The following is a 15,075-nucleotide window of genomic DNA, read 5'->3' as shown; positions in this document are numbered from 1 at the left end:
TACGATATCAACGCAAACGTTATCGCGGATAAGCCCTCATCTAACACGTGTTCAAAGCTCTCAGAGATAAGAATGTGTACGCCGAAATGTGCTTGCTGCGCGTAGAACATGGAAGGATCGCTCTTGCGCGAGATACAATTATCTTTATCTGAACTAACTTGGAAAGACCATACATAGACCTGATCTAACAAATGGTCTCTATCACAGCTAGCTCTGACATGGCACTCTTTACACTAGTCTTAAGCGCCTCACTAACAGGCATGTATGGCCGCCTTGGGTTAAGCCTCTCCTCTGCACCCTCGATACCTGCTGCTTTCGCACTGTACTGGCTGACGGCGTGCTTCGTGGGCGCAATACCAGCCTTGATTGGGCTCTCTGCAAGTGCCGCCTTCCGATGTAGCTCTAGTGCTGCTTGTGTCTCGCCACTGGTATACAACTCATAGATCTTCGAGCAGACCCTTGGGAAGACATTACTGAATGCTGATACGCAACCAGCGCTTCCAACTGCCAGGCCGGCTACCATCCAATCCGCCTGTCCAGCATACGTAGAAAAGGTATCGCCCGGCAACTCAGCACAAAGCCTTGTGATTTTCGCTACGCTACCACATGTCAACTTCACACCGACGATCTTCCCTGGGTTTTGTTTGGCAAGCGCAGCGATTGTGACAGAATCAAGATCCACTCCATTGCAGATACCCGGAAAGTTATAGATGACGATAGGCAACTCAGACTTCTGTGCGACCTCGTTGTAAAAGGCCATGACAACCTCTTTGGATGTCGCAGGCCCATAGTATGCGGCTGGCAGCAACAGCCCGTAGTTCGCTCCGGCTTCGATGGCGTCGCTGATATTCTCCATTACCTGTGGTACGGAGAAGCTCGAAATTCCCACCATGAGGGGGTAGTTGGGGCCGACAGCCTCGCGGGCGCATTTTACCAATGCCTTTTTCTCGTCGCGAGTGAGCTGGAACGCCTCAGCATTCGAGCCAAGAATGACTAAACCAGTAAGACCTGATTTGGAGAGGTATGTGAAGTACTGCTTCTGTGCCGCGAGATCCAAGGTTGCCGTGTCGCTTTCGGGAGTGTAGAAGGTTACCGCGGGGCACCAGACGCCTGGAGCTGGGGGAGGAGCCATTATGTTACTAATCGTGGGAACTGGCCCTTGAAGATTATATGCTTTCTGTACAGGTTCCGGTGACCTAGGCGGGGTGGTGGGGTATGGATGGAGCCGTAGATTTAATGTTGATGTCCAGCCAGCGTCGTTGTGAGCAACTCAATTTGTAAGACGCAGCAGATTTTGAGCGACAGTATATATAATACGGATGAGTTGAGAAGACGCAGGTGTTCATGCAGTATCGGGAGGTATGCCGTGAGCCTTGAATAGCCGCCTGGACGGAACGGTCCGACAGTCCGATAACGCAACTTCATGTCTTGCGTTGAGCCTATCTAGGTACAATCTTAGCATCTTTCACCATTCTGACGATCAGCGATCTTGAGAGCATGCTCTCTTATGGAGGTTTCATCATTTCAATTTAGGCTTGTACTGCAAGGGTGATTTGAGAATGGCCGGCCTAGCTCTCACCTACCCCTAACCCCGCCGCTATTCGCAATACCTAGGTAGATTGGACAGCGTCCGCCATCCTTAAGTTATCAACGTCGTGAAGAAGTAAGATATTTATAAGCTCGAACAATGGCATGGAAACAGCTACGTCTGATATTGGTAAAAGATATTTCATCGGCACATTTAATCTCTCCGCAATATTTCTCACTATCCGTCTCCAAAACTACTCCCACTGCAGATACTGCGGCCATTGGAAGATTATAGATGGAGCTGGTGGTAGATTAGGTTTTTGACATAGAATACGCAAGGTCGTATGTTCAATACCCACATGTACAAGAGAGAGGATGTTGATGACAATAAGAAAAAACAGTCGTGGGATGTGTCATAATGGGAAGAAAGGAGTGGGATGACTTGTTCATAAGACCCGCAGAAACAGTACTAGCTAAGATAGTAGTCAAGTTCTAGAACCTGGAGTGTATACACTAGGTACTAGAGTCCAGGTTCCTCCGTCAAAACGCCGCTACGGAAGATCTCGAAATGTCCAATCATCTTCCAGGACTGTTGGCCTAGTAGCATTCATCTACCTTACAAGCGGAGATCGAACCAGAAGATAGAGACGGTCCTGAAGAGCAGAGTAAAATGTTTCAGGCCTTCCAGAAAATCTTGGAATGCATCAGGACTGTAGTTGGGGTCCTACTGACTTTAATGGCGAAATCTCTGAGTAAAAACAAACGTAGTTTGTTCGAGAGCTCGAAGACCTGGAGAAGCAGGAACGCCAAACGCATTAGAGTTTGACAGTAACTAGGATATCTAGTCAGCGTTCGTCTACCTGAGTAGTCAGGAATGCACATCGGTGCGAAACGCTGGTCTGGAAGCTGCAAATTCGGATATATATCATATCTCGATGCAGTGGGACGAGTAACTATGCATATCCCAAAACATGTAATCATTCAATGCATTAAATTCGCTCTTATTCAAATTTCATTAGCAAAGTCAACACTTAGATCTTAATGCCCTCCAAGATTGGCTTCGCCTCCTCACTCTGCCACCACCCGTCCTTGCCTCCAGGGAAGCTAAACTTGTCCATGCTTTCGGGCTTCATCTCAACCGAGTAACCTGGGTCCATAGGTGTAACGTAGTATCCGTTCTCGATTCTTGAGGGGTGGAAAAAGTGCTCGTGCAAGTGGTCAACGTACTCCAGCACCGACTTCTTCCCTGAGACAACAACGTAGTCAATGGTAGAAAGATGTTGAGTGTACTCTGGCAGACCGACACCACCGGAGTGCGGCACAATGGGGATGTTGAATTTGGCAGCCATAAGGAGGACGGCAATGACTTCGTTGACACCACCGAGACGGCAGGCGTCGATTTGGCAAATGTCGATGGCTCCTGAGGCGAGGAACTGCTTGAACATGACGCGGTTTTGGCACATCTCTCCTGTTGCGACACCGATGTTGTAGGGCTTGAGGGCTTCTCTTATGGCTTTGTGGCCAAGAACTAGAGGAATTAGTCAATATTCGATGTAACACAAGTGAGATAAGGGAGAATGCATACCATCGTCAGGGCTGGTAGGCTCCTCGATGAACCACGGCTTGAACTCCTTCAACGCCTTCATGTACTCGATTGCCTCTGGTACGCTCCATACTTGGTTCGCATCGACCATGAGCACATTGCCCTTGTCGAAACCGATAATCTCTCGTGCGATGCTAAGGCGCTGCTTATCTTGCGCAATGTCGCTTCCAACCTTGAGCTTGAAGTGCTTGTATCCCTTCTCCAGTGTCTCCTTGAGAAGGCCACGCATCTTGTCCTCTCCATAGCCTAACCAACCTGCAGAGGTTGTGTATGCGGGAACGGCTTGGCTGTTAAGAGCTTCTTCGAGTCGCTCTTTCTTACCAGCTTCAGATTTGGTGAGGATCTCCAGCGCCTCCTCAGGAGTGATAGCGTCGGTTATATAACGGAAGTCGATCAAATCAACAATCTGCTGTGGTGTCATGTCTGCTACGATACGCCATACAGGCTTGCCGAGCGACTTTGCCCACAGATCCCAGATGGCGTTTACAACAGCACCAAGAGCGAGATGGATAACACCCTTCTCTGGTCCGATCCAGCGGAGTTGAGAGTCGTTCACTAGGTGACGCCATGTCTTTCCCCAGTTGGCGACAAGGGAGTCAAGTGTGTGGCCCTTGATGCGGTCCGCGAGATAGGCGATGGCAGTGCATACGATCTCGTTACCACGACCAATTGTGAAGGTCTAGAAAATGTAAGCGGATTGGAACCGGATTGTCATCGAATCGGAATAGAACTTGAGGTAATCTGCTGTGAACAGAATGCTTCGCCCAAAGCGTCAAGATAGAGGTATGACAGGAAAGCGATGTTACAAGGTATTCATCACCTTGTGAACTCATGTCTTTCCTTTTTTGTATGAAATCAGACAGAATTTGAACTTACCATGCCATGACCCTTGAACTCAGAGTCTGTATGTAAGATACAGTATGCCGAAGAGTAGTCTCCCGCTGCGTTCATAGCATCGGAACCAGTCTTGTCAAGGGATGTCTAGTCCAGAGAAGTCAGCTCTGTCTTCAAATTTTGATCCATGATAAAACGTACCGGAAACCGCACATCCCTCGTCTCAGCACCTGTGATTGTAATGACCATTGTGATGTTCTTGTTGCGTTGCTATCAACGTTCGGAATTATCGGAATGTAGCGTGAAATACCCCGCAAAGCTTCCAGAAGTTTGAAGCAAAGTCTTGAGGATGAGGAGTTAGAGGATGAACAAGTCAAGACTGAAGTTGATTGAGCGAAATACTTATTGGAACTCAGGATCTAGACGGTCTATTTAACTGGCAAGGCATCCGGCGCAAACCTCCACGTACCTCCACACCAAATAGTGCCAACCGCCCGCAGTCCGCGCCATCGTGAGTTTAACCCCACTTGCCCCTCATCATTCGTGGAAGAACTCGTCGCGCCACTTGTCTGGGGCTGGGAAAACCGGGGCATCTGGCAACGTTGCCCACGGTTGCCGGCATATTATTTACCTCACACGTGAGCTTTTACAGTGCTACACCCCACGAACTATAGGGGACCCTTGCTTTGCCAGGAGACTCCAGGTGCTTCGCACCTAGGCGAGAAGCTTGGACTCGACCGCGCATGACAATGCGTGAGGTGCGAAGGAGAAATTAAGAGAATAGCGGCCGTGACGACCAGGCCGGGTATGTCAATATAAGGCCCGTCCTTTACTTACTCTTGCACTTCGTGTACTATCGTGGAGCGTGATCAAATACCGCGGCAAACATGAACTTACCGGCCGCGGGAAGGCATGAGTGGATTCAAAGGAGTAGTCCAGCCCGAGGAGCATGAGTATCAATGTTGACACTCCAAGTCGATCATCATTGAGCACACGCCATACTAAAGCCGCACGCAACCACGGACTCAACTACCATCCAGCTTGGGACAATGGTAAGAAGACAACAAGCCTGTGCATTAGTGGTGTGACAATTGAAAGTAAAAGGACGGACCTGGTATGACTCCTCATCGTATCCATACACCCATTTATCTACACTTCGTTCGTGATGCAAGATCCGAGGACCCTACAACGCGTCAATAGCTACCCAGCACGAAAACCCCAGATACTCACTCGCCCGATTCCTGAGAATTGCAAAAACCACGATAGTGGTAACCTGGCAGACAATATCGGAGATGGACTCTTCTTCTGCATGAGCGGGAGGCGACACGCTCACTTAATACCCCTCTTCTCTGTCTCACTGTAGTAGATGACCATACGCCAAAGCTTCTTCACAAGAGACTCTGCTTCGTCATCGAGAGCGACTTCCAAGTTCTCCACAAGTGGTTGAGGTGCGCCCTTACTCTTCAAATGGTCCACGATAGCGTCGACAAGCATCTCTTCTTGAACACCTGTGAGCTCAAGAACCTTGTTTGCAGCCCACTGCTTGATGTCTTTGTCGATGTTCTTCTGAGGCAGATGCTCCCAAGCAACGGGCCATTTCCACAGGCCTTCCTTGTCGTTGGGAATGTCGCGTGCCAGCTGCCGTTGTGCTTCTTCGATTTCTTCTTGTGTAAGATTGGCACGTACAGCAGCGTCGAAGTTGATGGGCACAAGAGTTCGCTTCTTAGAGCCGCTTTGGTCCGTGAGATCTTCGTCCTCGAGCAAGTTTTCGACATCCGCTGCGGTTCGACGAGGAGCGGCAGTCTTTTCAAGCTTCTTGGCTGCAGCGCCAAGGGAGATCTTGAAGTGTGCTGGCTCGCGCTGCTCCTCCCTGCGCATAAGCTCTTCTCCATGTTCTTCCAAAAAGGCATCGGCCTGTCCACGGGCATGATCCTTCTGCTTCCTCTGTGCCGCCTGCTCGCGTCGCTCCTGCTCTCGATCGATAGCATCTTCCTTGGCCTCTTGGCCGCGAACCTGCTCGCGGTCGCGGATCCAATCGCTGTGATCGCGGTAGTAGAGATCGCGCCTTGAAGCTGCTTCCTGATCATCGTCAAATTCTCGGAGTTGCTTCGCCTGTGCAGTACGAGCCTTCTCGCGTTCCGCGTCCATGTTCTTGAAGTAGTCGTTTGTACGTTCGACGGAGGCAAAGGTGCGACGCTCTGTTTGGAGCCAGCGTTGGAGTTGCTTCTTGTATGCCTCGTCAGCATCTTCTGCTCGCTTCTTCTTGCGACGGCGCTCTAGTTCCGAATCGCTGGCCGAGTCGTCATCATCCTCTCGGTTAATGTATACGCCATTGTTTATAGCACCACCATTGACGAAGTTGACTCCGCCTTGGTAGTCACGCGGGAATTGGGAGCCCTTGGGCCCACTGGGGGCACCTTGAACACCCCTCTCTGCTCTTGGGCCAAGTGGTACGCCATTAGCACCTCCGGGACCAGTAGGCGCAGAAGGTGGTGGCGATGCACGCCTACCACTCCGCTTACGCTCCTCTGCCTCCAGTTCCTCTTCCTTCAAAAGTCGTTCTCTATCGCGTTGATTGGAACGATCGCGGAAAGCAGCAATCTCTGCGGCGACAATGTCACGCATTTCTGCCGGAATGTCTGCAAGCTCATCCTCACCGTTGGCAAGGTTCACAAACGCGACTTCCACGTCTTCACCATCTTGTGCCTGCGCATCTTGCATGGTTGTGTCTCCTGCGTAGTCGACGTTGGGTGCGCTTGGTGGATGGAAGAAGCTGGCGAGAACCGATGAGAGGGCTTCCTTTGCGCTATCCAGCCTGAACTGAACTGTAGCTTCGTCTTCGTTTCGGGTTTTGCTCCATTCCTCTGCGTACTTGATCGAGGCGTCGTCAACCATGACATGCAGTTGTGTCGTCTCCACCTCGTCCTGCTCATCGCCTTCGGGTTCGGCTTTCGGCTTGCCGGGCTTTTGTCGCTTTGTAGGCACACGCACGTCTTTGAATATCTCAGCGGCTGTTTCCAAACTTTGGGCGTCTCCAAATTCGGCAAAGCCAAACGTCTGAGGCTTGTTGTTGGCATCGGTAGCCCTCGTCCAGCGCACGAGCTTTCCTGCCGTCTCCAGAATGCGCTCCATGCCCTCGTCGCCTCCAACGCCATCGGGAATGTTACCAACGAAGATGGTCCGTGCAATGTCTTCGCGTGATGGAGGATTGACGGGCTGAACTCCGTCTCTGCGATCGCCGTCTCTGTCCATGCCAAGGCCACGACGACCGGGTGGTGCTGCATTGTCCCTTCGGCCGCCTATAGGGCTGTCGACAGCACCACTTCGTCCTCCCTGCGTTCCCAGACGGATGACGGGCGCATTAAGATTGAAGTTGGGCATGTTCTGGGGCGCTTGCCATCCGGATGGTAGAGCGCGTGGTGCGTTCATGGCTGGTGGACCTTGGGCATTCGCGACACCGGGGGGAGCGGCTACACCTGGAGGAAGTGCGGCGCCTGGCGGACCTGCGCTGTTGTTAGATCCTCCATTATCAGTTGACGCGACTGCTTACCCATTCCAGGCGGTGGCATGCCAGCCATGCCAGGTGGAGTGCCTGCGAAGCCCGGAGGGCGGTTGTAGCCCGGAGCACCTGCGCATGTTAGCAGAGTTCGCGTCGCAAGGAATCGCCCGACGTACCAGGATAGCCGTACATCTTGGATAGATATACAGTCGCGGAACTCGATAGGGTTGTTTGGGGGAGCTACTAAATCGGATTGTCGAGGTGCTCGTCGCGTGTTGTAGTGAGAGGCAGAAGTCGCAGTTGAGATTTGGAGCTTCGAGAGACGCTCGGACCACCAACTACCTACAGCGCCGACAAATTTGGGAACCGCGGCGTGCATGACTTCCATCATTCACCGCAGCCAACCCGCAATTGCCCGCCGCGAGCACCTCCAATCACTTCTGCCGATGCCAGGATTGTAGCCACAACATTTGAAGATGGCATCACGATCGCTGGGCGAGCGACTGCTCCGTCCCTCGACCTTTACACGCATACCGCAGTCCTCGAGACAGACAACACCGTCCTGGACATGTCAACGAACCATATCGAGATCGCCAAGACAACCTGCGCAGCCACAGAGGAAGCAAGCAGACCAAAACTACGTTCCCGAGCGAGCGGCCGCAAGTCCACAGCCCACTCAGAGTGAGACGTCACAGACAATCGACTCCATGCTCGGCGGTACGACCACGAACAGGGCACCATATATGCCACGGGGCGCAGCACCTACCTCACCAGCCAACCGCGTCTTTGGAGAAGCCTTCGCGGGCACCCAGAGCAGACGGCCTGCCCACAAGCCAGGCCTGAATTTCGACGACATGGCATTGTCCGACGACATAGCCAACCCAAGTCTTGCCAACAAGCCTTCCGGTGCGGCATCGCTCGCTGTACAACAGGAAGAGACGTTTTCTCAGTTCCCACGCTTGAACCCCGTATACGGACGTACTGTAGAGTTGGATCCTAGCCGCGGACGGGATATGGTGAGGGGTATTGGCATGCTGGGGAGTTTGATGGCAAGGAACCAAGTCAAGCGCGACTTCAACAAACAGAGGTTCCACGAGAGAGGCGGATTGAAGAGGAAGCGATTGGCGTCTGAGAGATGGAGGGCGAGGTTCAAGAAGGGTTTCCGCGACGTGACTAACCGGGTGACAGAACTAACGAGGAAGGGATGGTAAACATATATGACGCTGATTTGATGCTTCGGAATGGCGGGGATATCAACCATGTATGAATCCAACGTGTACATAATGTACTATAACTGCATTGCATTTGCATAATAAGCACTGGGTGCTTACCGAACTGATAGCTATCGAGATATTATGACCATCTCCGAAGCATACGTCAACCTTGACACGGAAGCATATGATTTGCATCTACTTTGGCCGTGAGGGTGAAGACTAGATTGCGGAGCTGGACCGGGAGTCTCTTGCCGCGGACGGGCACAGGCCAGGGACCTCGATTCGCGTACCCAACATTGTCCAAGTTGACACATGCACCTCGACCGTCGCAGCTGCCTCACGCGCAGTACCCGGCTTACATGCGCTGAATGAACGATTGGCTTCTCCTCTCAAGATTCTCGCCATGATCTCGAAACGACAGCCATCGGCATGGCTCCCTACCGTCGCATTACTTTCCTTCTTGACATCCCTTGCAACAGCATTAACCGGCCAGGAGCCCATGAAGAGCGTGGAAGAAGCACGAGGGTATAATCCTGGCGAGATCATTCCAGTCAGCTGTTTAAACCGAACCATGTACGTCACAATATATACACAAGGAGCTGCGAGTACAATTGCTAACCTCGACGTCAGAGAAACCGGTGAACATGTACGTCTGCCACCCACACCACGCCCTGGAATACTCAACGAGCATGACCCCCAAATTTCTATCCTGTAGCCACTAACCCTTGTGTTTCCAGATCACAGATGCAGCCGGCCACCTCCAGTACATACCTTTCCCAACCTGCAACGAAACGGGCCAACCCCTCCACCTAAACTTCGGCGTCGAAAAAGACGTGAACTGCACCATAGACTTTGTGACCGACGAGTTCTTCCACCTTCTCGAGTTCTACATCCACAACGATGCGCCCCTGTCGTGCCGCATTCCCTCGAAACCCTTGCCACCTTCCGTCATGGAAACAGAGTATCGTGTAAGCGACGACAGCACACAGGAAGGCGCATTAGGAACTCAGAGCACAATGTACACACCTCTGATCATAGCCTTGGCGGGGACACTGCAGTTAAGCCACTTGCACGTGGGAAACTATTTGAACTTGCTGGTCCATGCAGGGCCCAAGAGCGTGGCGCCTGGAACGGTGGATGCTGCGACTGCATATTCCGTGTCAAGCCATACAAGGAATACCAAGATTACCATTGGGGATCCGTTGAGTTTGGCGTTTAGTGTGAGGTGGTATCCAAGCACTACGCTGCCTCCTGGCTGGAGTGGATATGGTGGACATATCTATACTAGTACTCTGGTGTACTGTTTCTTGAGTGCTGTGGCGAGTGCAGCCGTGTGCGTTGTTTACTTCCGTGGTGTTGAACTGCCCAGACGGTTGAAGAGGTATGCTACAGATAGGATGAATGGCGGTGGAAGAGGATTTGGCAACGGAGGTAGTGGCTATGGCTTGCCTGTAGCCAACGGTCGAGGAAGTGGCATGGGCAGTGGCTACGGATTAGGCGGGTATGGATATGGAGGTGGAGGCAAGAGAGTCGACTGAAACAAACGCAATTCACATGCTAGAGTGTAGGATAGTCAGACGCGAAATTATACTTCAACGTGTCCATTGGTATTTCGTGATATCAGTACTATATATGCATCCTTCAGGTGGTTGCTGCGTATCCAGCCTCCAATCATCAAATCATTCAGCCATTAAAGCCCCGCACAACACTTCACCAGCCGCTTACAAACTGGCCTTCTTCTTGAAAGCGTTGATGAGACCGCTTGTGCTAGCATCGTGAGAAGTAGACTCCTTGTCGTCGTCAAGCTCAGACTGGATCTTCTTGGCCAGCGACTTGCCGAGCTCGACACCCCACTGGTCGAAGCTGTTGATGTTCCAGATGGCACCCTCGGTGAAAGTGAGGTGCTCGTAGTAGACGATCAAGGCACCAAGAGTGGCAGGTGTGATCTTGTCGGCCAAGATGGAGGTAGTGGGTCGGTTACCCAGGAAGGTCTTGTGAGCGACAAGGTTCTCAGGCGCACCCTCAGCCTTGACCTCATCAGGCGTCTTTCCGACCATGAGCGCCTCGGCTTGGGCGAAGAAGTTGGATGCAAGCATCTTCTGGTGCTTGTTGCCCTCGACGGGGTTGTGGCTCTGGGCGGCGAGGATGAAGTCGGTGGGGATGAGCTTGGTGCCCTGGTGGAGAAGCTGGTAGAAGGAGTGCTGAGCGTTGGTGGCTGGCTCACCGAACAGGATGGGACCGGTTGTGTACTTGACGTAGTCGCCGCTGCGGGTGATGGCCTTTCCGTTCGACTCCATGGACAATTGCTGGAGGTAGGCGGGGAACCTGTGCATGTACTGGTCGAAGCTGGGCAATGTTAGAGGAAGCGTATCTGCTGAACTGACAAACTTACGGAGAGACAAGGTGAGTCTGGGCGCCAAAGAAGTCGGAGTACCATACACTCAGAAGACCACCGATGACAGGAATGTTCTGCTCAAGAGGAGTCTCCTTGAAGTGCTTGTCCATGGCGTGAGCACCAGCCAGGAGCTGATGGAAGTTGTCGAAGCCAATGTAGAGAGCCACGCTCAGGCCGATAGCGCTCCAGACACTGTAACGTCCACCGACCCAGTCGGAGAAGCCGAACATGTTCTTCTTGTCGATACCGAACTTGGTGACCTCTTCCTCGTTAGTGGAGAGGGCAACGAAGTGCTTGGCAATGTCCTCCTGCTTTGCGCTCTTCAAGAACCATGACTTTGCGGTGTTGGCGTTTGTGACGGTCTCGGCTGTGGTGAAGGTCTTGGAGGCGATGAGGAAGAGAGAGGTCTCGGGGTTGGAGTCCTTGAGAGCTTCTGCGATGTGAGTTCCGTCAATGTTGGAAACGAAGTGGATCTTGAGATCGCGCTGGGAGTAGGCCTTGAGGGCTTCTGAGACCATGACGGGGCCACTATTTGAAGTCAGTACACGTTCGAACAGTATCAAACAGAGTTGCATACAGGTCAGAACCACCGATACCAATGTTGATGATGGTGTCGATCTTCTTGCCAGTGTATCCCTTCCACTCGCCACTTCGGACCTGCTCGCTAAACTCCTTCATGTGGTCAAGAACTGAGTTGACATCCTCGACGACGCTCTTGCCATCAACCTCCATCTTCTGGTTGGAGGTGTTGCGGAGTGCGACATGGTAGACGGCACGGTTCTCAGTGAAGTTGATCTTCTCACCAGCGAACATGTCATCGCGAAGCTTCTCGAGGCCAGCCTCTTTTGCGAGCTCGACAAGAAGCTTCAGTGTCTCCTCAGTGACGAAGTTCTTGGAAAAGTCGAACAGGATCTCGGAGTTCTCGGCATCGTTCTTGAAAGTACGGCTGAACTTCTCGAATCGCTACAGTTTGTTAGCAACGTACTAGATTTAGTCCTCCAGACCTACTTGAGGGTCCTTCTTAAAGTACTCCTTCAAGACAATGTCCTTGCCAAGCTTCTGGTGGTGGTCCTGAAGCGCGGACCAAGCATTGAGGTCTGAGGCCTGTGCGAAGCCGGGCATGTTGTGTTATAGGATTAGTGGGCGGGTATGAGGTTTCAAACTTGGACAATTGGAGATAGAGGAGGTCAATTGCAAGCGCGAGAGATGATGGAAAAGGTGTGAGTAAAGTGAAGATGATTGTTTTCGCGGATGTGATGGGAGAATTGTAAGTCGCGCGGCCGAGACTCAGCCCCGCTTGCGTCAGAGCTCCGTTGAGGGAAGGAGGGGCACCACTTTTACCACGCGCTTGCTGTCAGAACATCCCGTTGGTTCCACCTGGACAGCCTTACCAAAGCACCACAAAGCTGATCACTAAGACATGTGCATCTCTAACTCAATGGGGATATCGTCTTGATTTGCTTGCCTGAATTTAGGCTTTCTCTCACACAAATGCTGCCTCAAGCGCCGTGCCATTGCTCCAGAACCCAAAAAAGCATCAAAGAGCGCTGAGATCCCACCAATGACCATGTCTTATATCTGTGGATCCAAAGCCGGCGGGTGTTGTGCTTGCAATCGGCTCCATTGCCGTGACAAGCCACGCGCCTATTCAACGGCCATTCTCCGAAGCCGAAGTGTTGAGGCGATGAAAGCACTATCTTTCCGTTACACCCTCGAATGATGGATCCTTCACCGAACCACCAGCATCGCCAAGACCCGCAACAGGGCGGTTGTAAGACCATCCTGCGAATTGCTGTTGCATAGTCTGGGAAAGCATAGGACCATCGACATAAGAATCTGTTGGAGCTTCCGAGGTGAATTCGCGGTCGAAGTTGGCAGTGTCTTTTGCGTCAACCTAGGTGTATGTTAGCCATGGCCTTTGAATTAACAAAAGTTTTACGTACCACATTGGGCTTGAAGCTGGGCTCGTACTTCCTCTCAAGCAGCTTTCGCCAGTCGATGCTGTGGAAGAAGTAATGCGCCTTGATCTCTGCAGCGCCCTTGGCACCCAATCGCTTCTCTGCATTGCGGTCTAGGAGGCGAGTCAAGAGATCGCGTGCGGCCGGTGGGACAATCTCAGGACCGGGGAAGTGTAGAGGTTCGGTAAGAATCTTGCGGTACATGTCGTTGGTGTTCTCATCATAGAAGGGAGGTAATCCAGTCAACATCTCATAAAGGAGAACACCAAGCGTCCACCAGTCGACGGACTTGGTGTAGCCAGCGCCAGTAAGGAGTTCCGGAGCGAGGTATTCTGGTGTTCCGCAGAATGCTAAGACAGTGTTAGTTCTCCGATTCAAGCCATGCTCAGATATGACTTACTGTTCGTCCGGTCCTCATCCTTCATGTCGAGCTTGCAGAGACCGAAGTCGCACAAGGCAATATGACCAGTGTAATCGAGAAGAATGTTCTCGGGCTTCAGATCACGGTAAATGACATTGAAACCGTGTAAGCACTCAAGGGCGCATAACAGTTCGGCAGCATAGAATCGAGCTCGGTTGATGTCGAATCGTTGCTCCTTCTGCAGATGGTGGAAGAGCTCTCCACCGTTGACAAAGGCCAAGACAAGGTACAGCTTCTCTGGCGACTGGAACGAGAACTTCAACGGTACGATGAAAGGATTGTTGATCTGAGCTAGGACAGAGCGCTCGGCGAGAGTATGTGCGACTTCGGATCGGGAAATGATATGTGCTTTGCGAATGGTCTTCAGGGCGTAAATTCGGTGCGTATCCTTCTTCCTGTACGTTGTGAGTATTTGATAATGCAGAAGAGCGCATGAGCACATACTGCACCTGCATGACCTTTCCAAAACTACCTTTGCCGACGACTTTGAGAAGTTCGAAATCGTCAATCGCAAGACGATCTTGGCGATTCTCGACAAAGTTGACTCCGACCTTCATCTGACCGCTGCCAAACTGCACTGGTATCCAATCAGCACCGGCCTGGCCAGCTGTGCCGTCGCCATTTCCAGATTTGCTGTCCGTCCTTTGCTCCTCGAATTTGGGGTGGACCTTGAGTGTTCCGATGAAGATGTCTTCGTTGCGACCGGCGTTGGGCGATGCGGAGGGGTTTCGGATGTAAAGCGAGACGGTGAGGTCGGTGACGCGGGACACGTCGAACTTGTATTGCGTGTTGCTGCCAGCCCAGAGCGGGTTCTCTGGTGTACCGGAGACTGCGTTAATGAAGACCTGTTGCTTGTCGAAATCGACCAGAGCGTAGGGCAGGTGTTTTGACGAGTAGCGACCGTGGATGGTAGGCGCAGCATTGATGCTGCCAGCAGCAGACTGCGGCCGGTTCGCGTAGGAACCGGCGACTGCATTGCGCGAAGACGAGCCGGGTCGCATTGAGCCTGCCACGGAGAGACCGCCGCCCTGGGACATGGAGCCCTGGTGGTGGCTCCCGCCGCTGAATTGCTGCTCAGCGCCCGGGGGCAGCGAAAACTTCTGGCCTTCATGGAGGGTGACGATCAGGATACCGGGGCGAAGGGGCTGCGCCGGGGCGGATGCGTTGGCTTCTGAGGCGGCTGGACTGGGTCAGCAGGAGGTGAGTGGGGATAGGAGGACCAAAGTACCGATGCCATTGTCCTTGGAGTCTCCGAGGGTCGTCGCGCTGGCGGCGGAACTCGAGGCTTTGGGCGTCGGCTGGTCACCGACTATTGTCGACGTCGACGACGAGCGACTGAATGTGTTGGCGAGGGGAGCAAGATGCGTCTCTTTGAGCTCTGCAGCACGGGTTAGGGGGCGCCACTCAGCAGGCGGGCTCTGGGGATATACGCACTCTTAGTGAGCTTCCAAGACATGGTTGCGGCAGCTCAGCAGTGGGCAGATGCAGGAAGAACAGACGGATACCCAGGGTGCTGCTGCTAGGGAGCGAGAGGGTGGAGACTACGGGACGCGGGAAGGCGACGAGGGGCACACCAAGGAGCGAAGGTGGTGCTGGCAGACGGTGAATAGTGTAGAGGCTCAGG

The 15,075-nt window shown here is 52.6% G+C and overlaps 7 protein-coding genes across 7 annotated transcripts; 2 read left to right on the top strand and 5 right to left on the bottom strand.

Moving 5' to 3' along the window:
* Nucleotides 1-95: 95 nt before the first annotated feature.
* Nucleotides 96-1,367, bottom strand: CC77DRAFT_1017551 (dihydrodipicolinate synthase 2). The gene has a single exon (XM_018524424.1). The coding sequence runs from the start codon at nt 1,130-1,132 to the stop codon at nt 185-187; it is 948 nt and encodes a 315-aa protein (XP_018389348.1). The 5' UTR covers nt 1,133-1,367; the 3' UTR covers nt 96-184.
* Nucleotides 1,368-2,538: 1,171 nt separating this feature from the next.
* On the bottom strand, nt 2,539-4,410 carry CC77DRAFT_1017550 (L-galactonate dehydratase). Its single transcript, XM_018524423.1, has 5 exons — nt 4,166-4,410; nt 4,007-4,111; nt 3,113-3,809; nt 2,638-3,055; nt 2,539-2,600 (listed from the first exon to the last, which is right to left on the bottom strand). Exons 1-5 carry the CDS (start codon nt 4,211-4,213, stop codon nt 2,552-2,554), a joined length of 1,317 nt encoding a protein of 438 aa, XP_018389347.1. The 5' UTR covers nt 4,214-4,410; the 3' UTR covers nt 2,539-2,551.
* Nucleotides 4,411-5,293: 883 nt separating this feature from the next.
* CC77DRAFT_1058419 (hypothetical protein) lies at nt 5,294-7,655 on the bottom strand (the record flags this gene model as incomplete). Its single annotated transcript, XM_018528132.1, has 3 exons — nt 5,294-7,467; nt 7,515-7,592; nt 7,640-7,655. The coding sequence occupies 3 exons, from the start codon at nt 7,653-7,655 to the stop codon at nt 5,294-5,296; spliced, it is 2,268 nt and encodes a 755-aa protein (XP_018389346.1).
* A 26-nt stretch (nt 7,656-7,681) lies between these two features.
* CC77DRAFT_1017547 (hypothetical protein) lies at nt 7,682-8,851 on the top strand. Its single transcript, XM_018524422.1, has one exon. It carries the CDS (start codon nt 7,940-7,942, stop codon nt 8,672-8,674), a length of 735 nt encoding a protein of 244 aa, XP_018389345.1. The 5' UTR covers nt 7,682-7,939; the 3' UTR covers nt 8,675-8,851.
* Nucleotides 8,852-8,860: 9 nt separating this feature from the next.
* CC77DRAFT_1092091 (hypothetical protein) lies at nt 8,861-10,638 on the top strand. The gene is made up of 3 exons (XM_018529616.1): nt 8,861-9,250; nt 9,308-9,323; nt 9,415-10,638. The coding sequence occupies exons 1-3, from the start codon at nt 9,081-9,083 to the stop codon at nt 10,213-10,215; spliced, it is 987 nt and encodes a 328-aa protein (XP_018389344.1). The 5' UTR covers nt 8,861-9,080; the 3' UTR covers nt 10,216-10,638.
* CC77DRAFT_636933 (Phosphoglucose isomerase) lies at nt 10,307-12,497 on the bottom strand. The gene is made up of 4 exons (XM_018532561.1): nt 12,081-12,497; nt 11,650-12,035; nt 11,070-11,600; nt 10,307-11,023 (listed from the first exon to the last, which is right to left on the bottom strand). The coding sequence occupies exons 1-4, from the start codon at nt 12,192-12,194 to the stop codon at nt 10,399-10,401; spliced, it is 1,656 nt and encodes a 551-aa protein (XP_018389343.1). The 5' UTR covers nt 12,195-12,497; the 3' UTR covers nt 10,307-10,398.
* On the bottom strand, nt 12,480-15,037 carry CC77DRAFT_636885 (serine/threonine protein kinase-like protein). The gene is made up of 6 exons (XM_018532560.1): nt 14,886-15,037; nt 14,680-14,829; nt 13,896-14,631; nt 13,431-13,846; nt 13,016-13,380; nt 12,480-12,966 (listed from the first exon to the last, which is right to left on the bottom strand). Exons 1-6 carry the CDS (start codon nt 14,905-14,907, stop codon nt 12,766-12,768), a joined length of 1,890 nt encoding a protein of 629 aa, XP_018389342.1. The 5' UTR covers nt 14,908-15,037; the 3' UTR covers nt 12,480-12,765.
* Between the last annotated feature and the right edge of the window lie 38 nt (nt 15,038-15,075).

The sequence above is a fragment of the Alternaria alternata genome (genome assembly GCF_001642055.1).
Source record: "Alternaria alternata strain SRC1lrK2f unplaced genomic scaffold CC77scaffold_4, whole genome shotgun sequence".
In the NCBI taxonomy this organism is placed as follows: Eukaryota; Fungi; Ascomycota; class Dothideomycetes; order Pleosporales; family Pleosporaceae; genus Alternaria; species Alternaria alternata.
Note: the sequence above shows the minus strand (reverse complement) of the source record. Positions and strands in the feature narration are given on the sequence as shown.

Coding starts and splice junctions, on each gene's coding strand:
- CC77DRAFT_636885 (XM_018532560.1), bottom strand. CDS start 14,907: ATGTCTTGGAAGCTCACTAAGA. Junction 14,830..14,885: donor GTCTTGGAAGCTCACTAAGA/GTGCGTATATCC, acceptor CCCGTGCTGCAG/AGCTCAAAGAGACGCATCTT. Junction 13,847..13,895: donor GGAAAGGTCATGCAGGTGCA/GTATGTGCTCAT, acceptor CACAACGTACAG/GAAGAAGGATACGCACCGAA.
- CC77DRAFT_1092091 (XM_018529616.1), top strand. CDS start 9,081: ATGATCTCGAAACGACAGCCATCGGCATGGCTCCCTACCGTCGCATTA.
- CC77DRAFT_636933 (XM_018532561.1), bottom strand. CDS start 12,194: ATGCCCGGCTTCGCACAGGCCTCAGACCTCAATGCTTGGTCCGCGCTT. Junction 12,036..12,080: donor ACTTTAAGAAGGACCCTCAA/GTAGGTCTGGAG, acceptor AACAAACTGTAG/CGATTCGAGAAGTTCAGCCG. Junction 11,601..11,649: donor GGTATCGGTGGTTCTGACCT/GTATGCAACTCT, acceptor GACTTCAAATAG/TGGCCCCGTCATGGTCTCAG.
- CC77DRAFT_1017547 (XM_018524422.1), top strand. CDS start 7,940: ATGGCATCACGATCGCTGGGCGAGCGACTGCTCCGTCCCTCGACCTTT.
- CC77DRAFT_1017551 (XM_018524424.1), bottom strand. CDS start 1,132: ATGGCTCCTCCCCCAGCTCCAGGCGTCTGGTGCCCCGCGGTAACCTTC.
- CC77DRAFT_1017550 (XM_018524423.1), bottom strand. CDS start 4,213: ATGGTCATTACAATCACAGGTGCTGAGACGAGGGATGTGCGGTTTCCG. Junction 4,112..4,165: donor CGAGGGATGTGCGGTTTCCG/GTACGTTTTATC, acceptor TCTCTGGACTAG/ACATCCCTTGACAAGACTGG. Junction 3,056..3,112: donor GCCTACCAGCCCTGACGATG/GTATGCATTCTC, acceptor TAATTCCTCTAG/TTCTTGGCCACAAAGCCATA.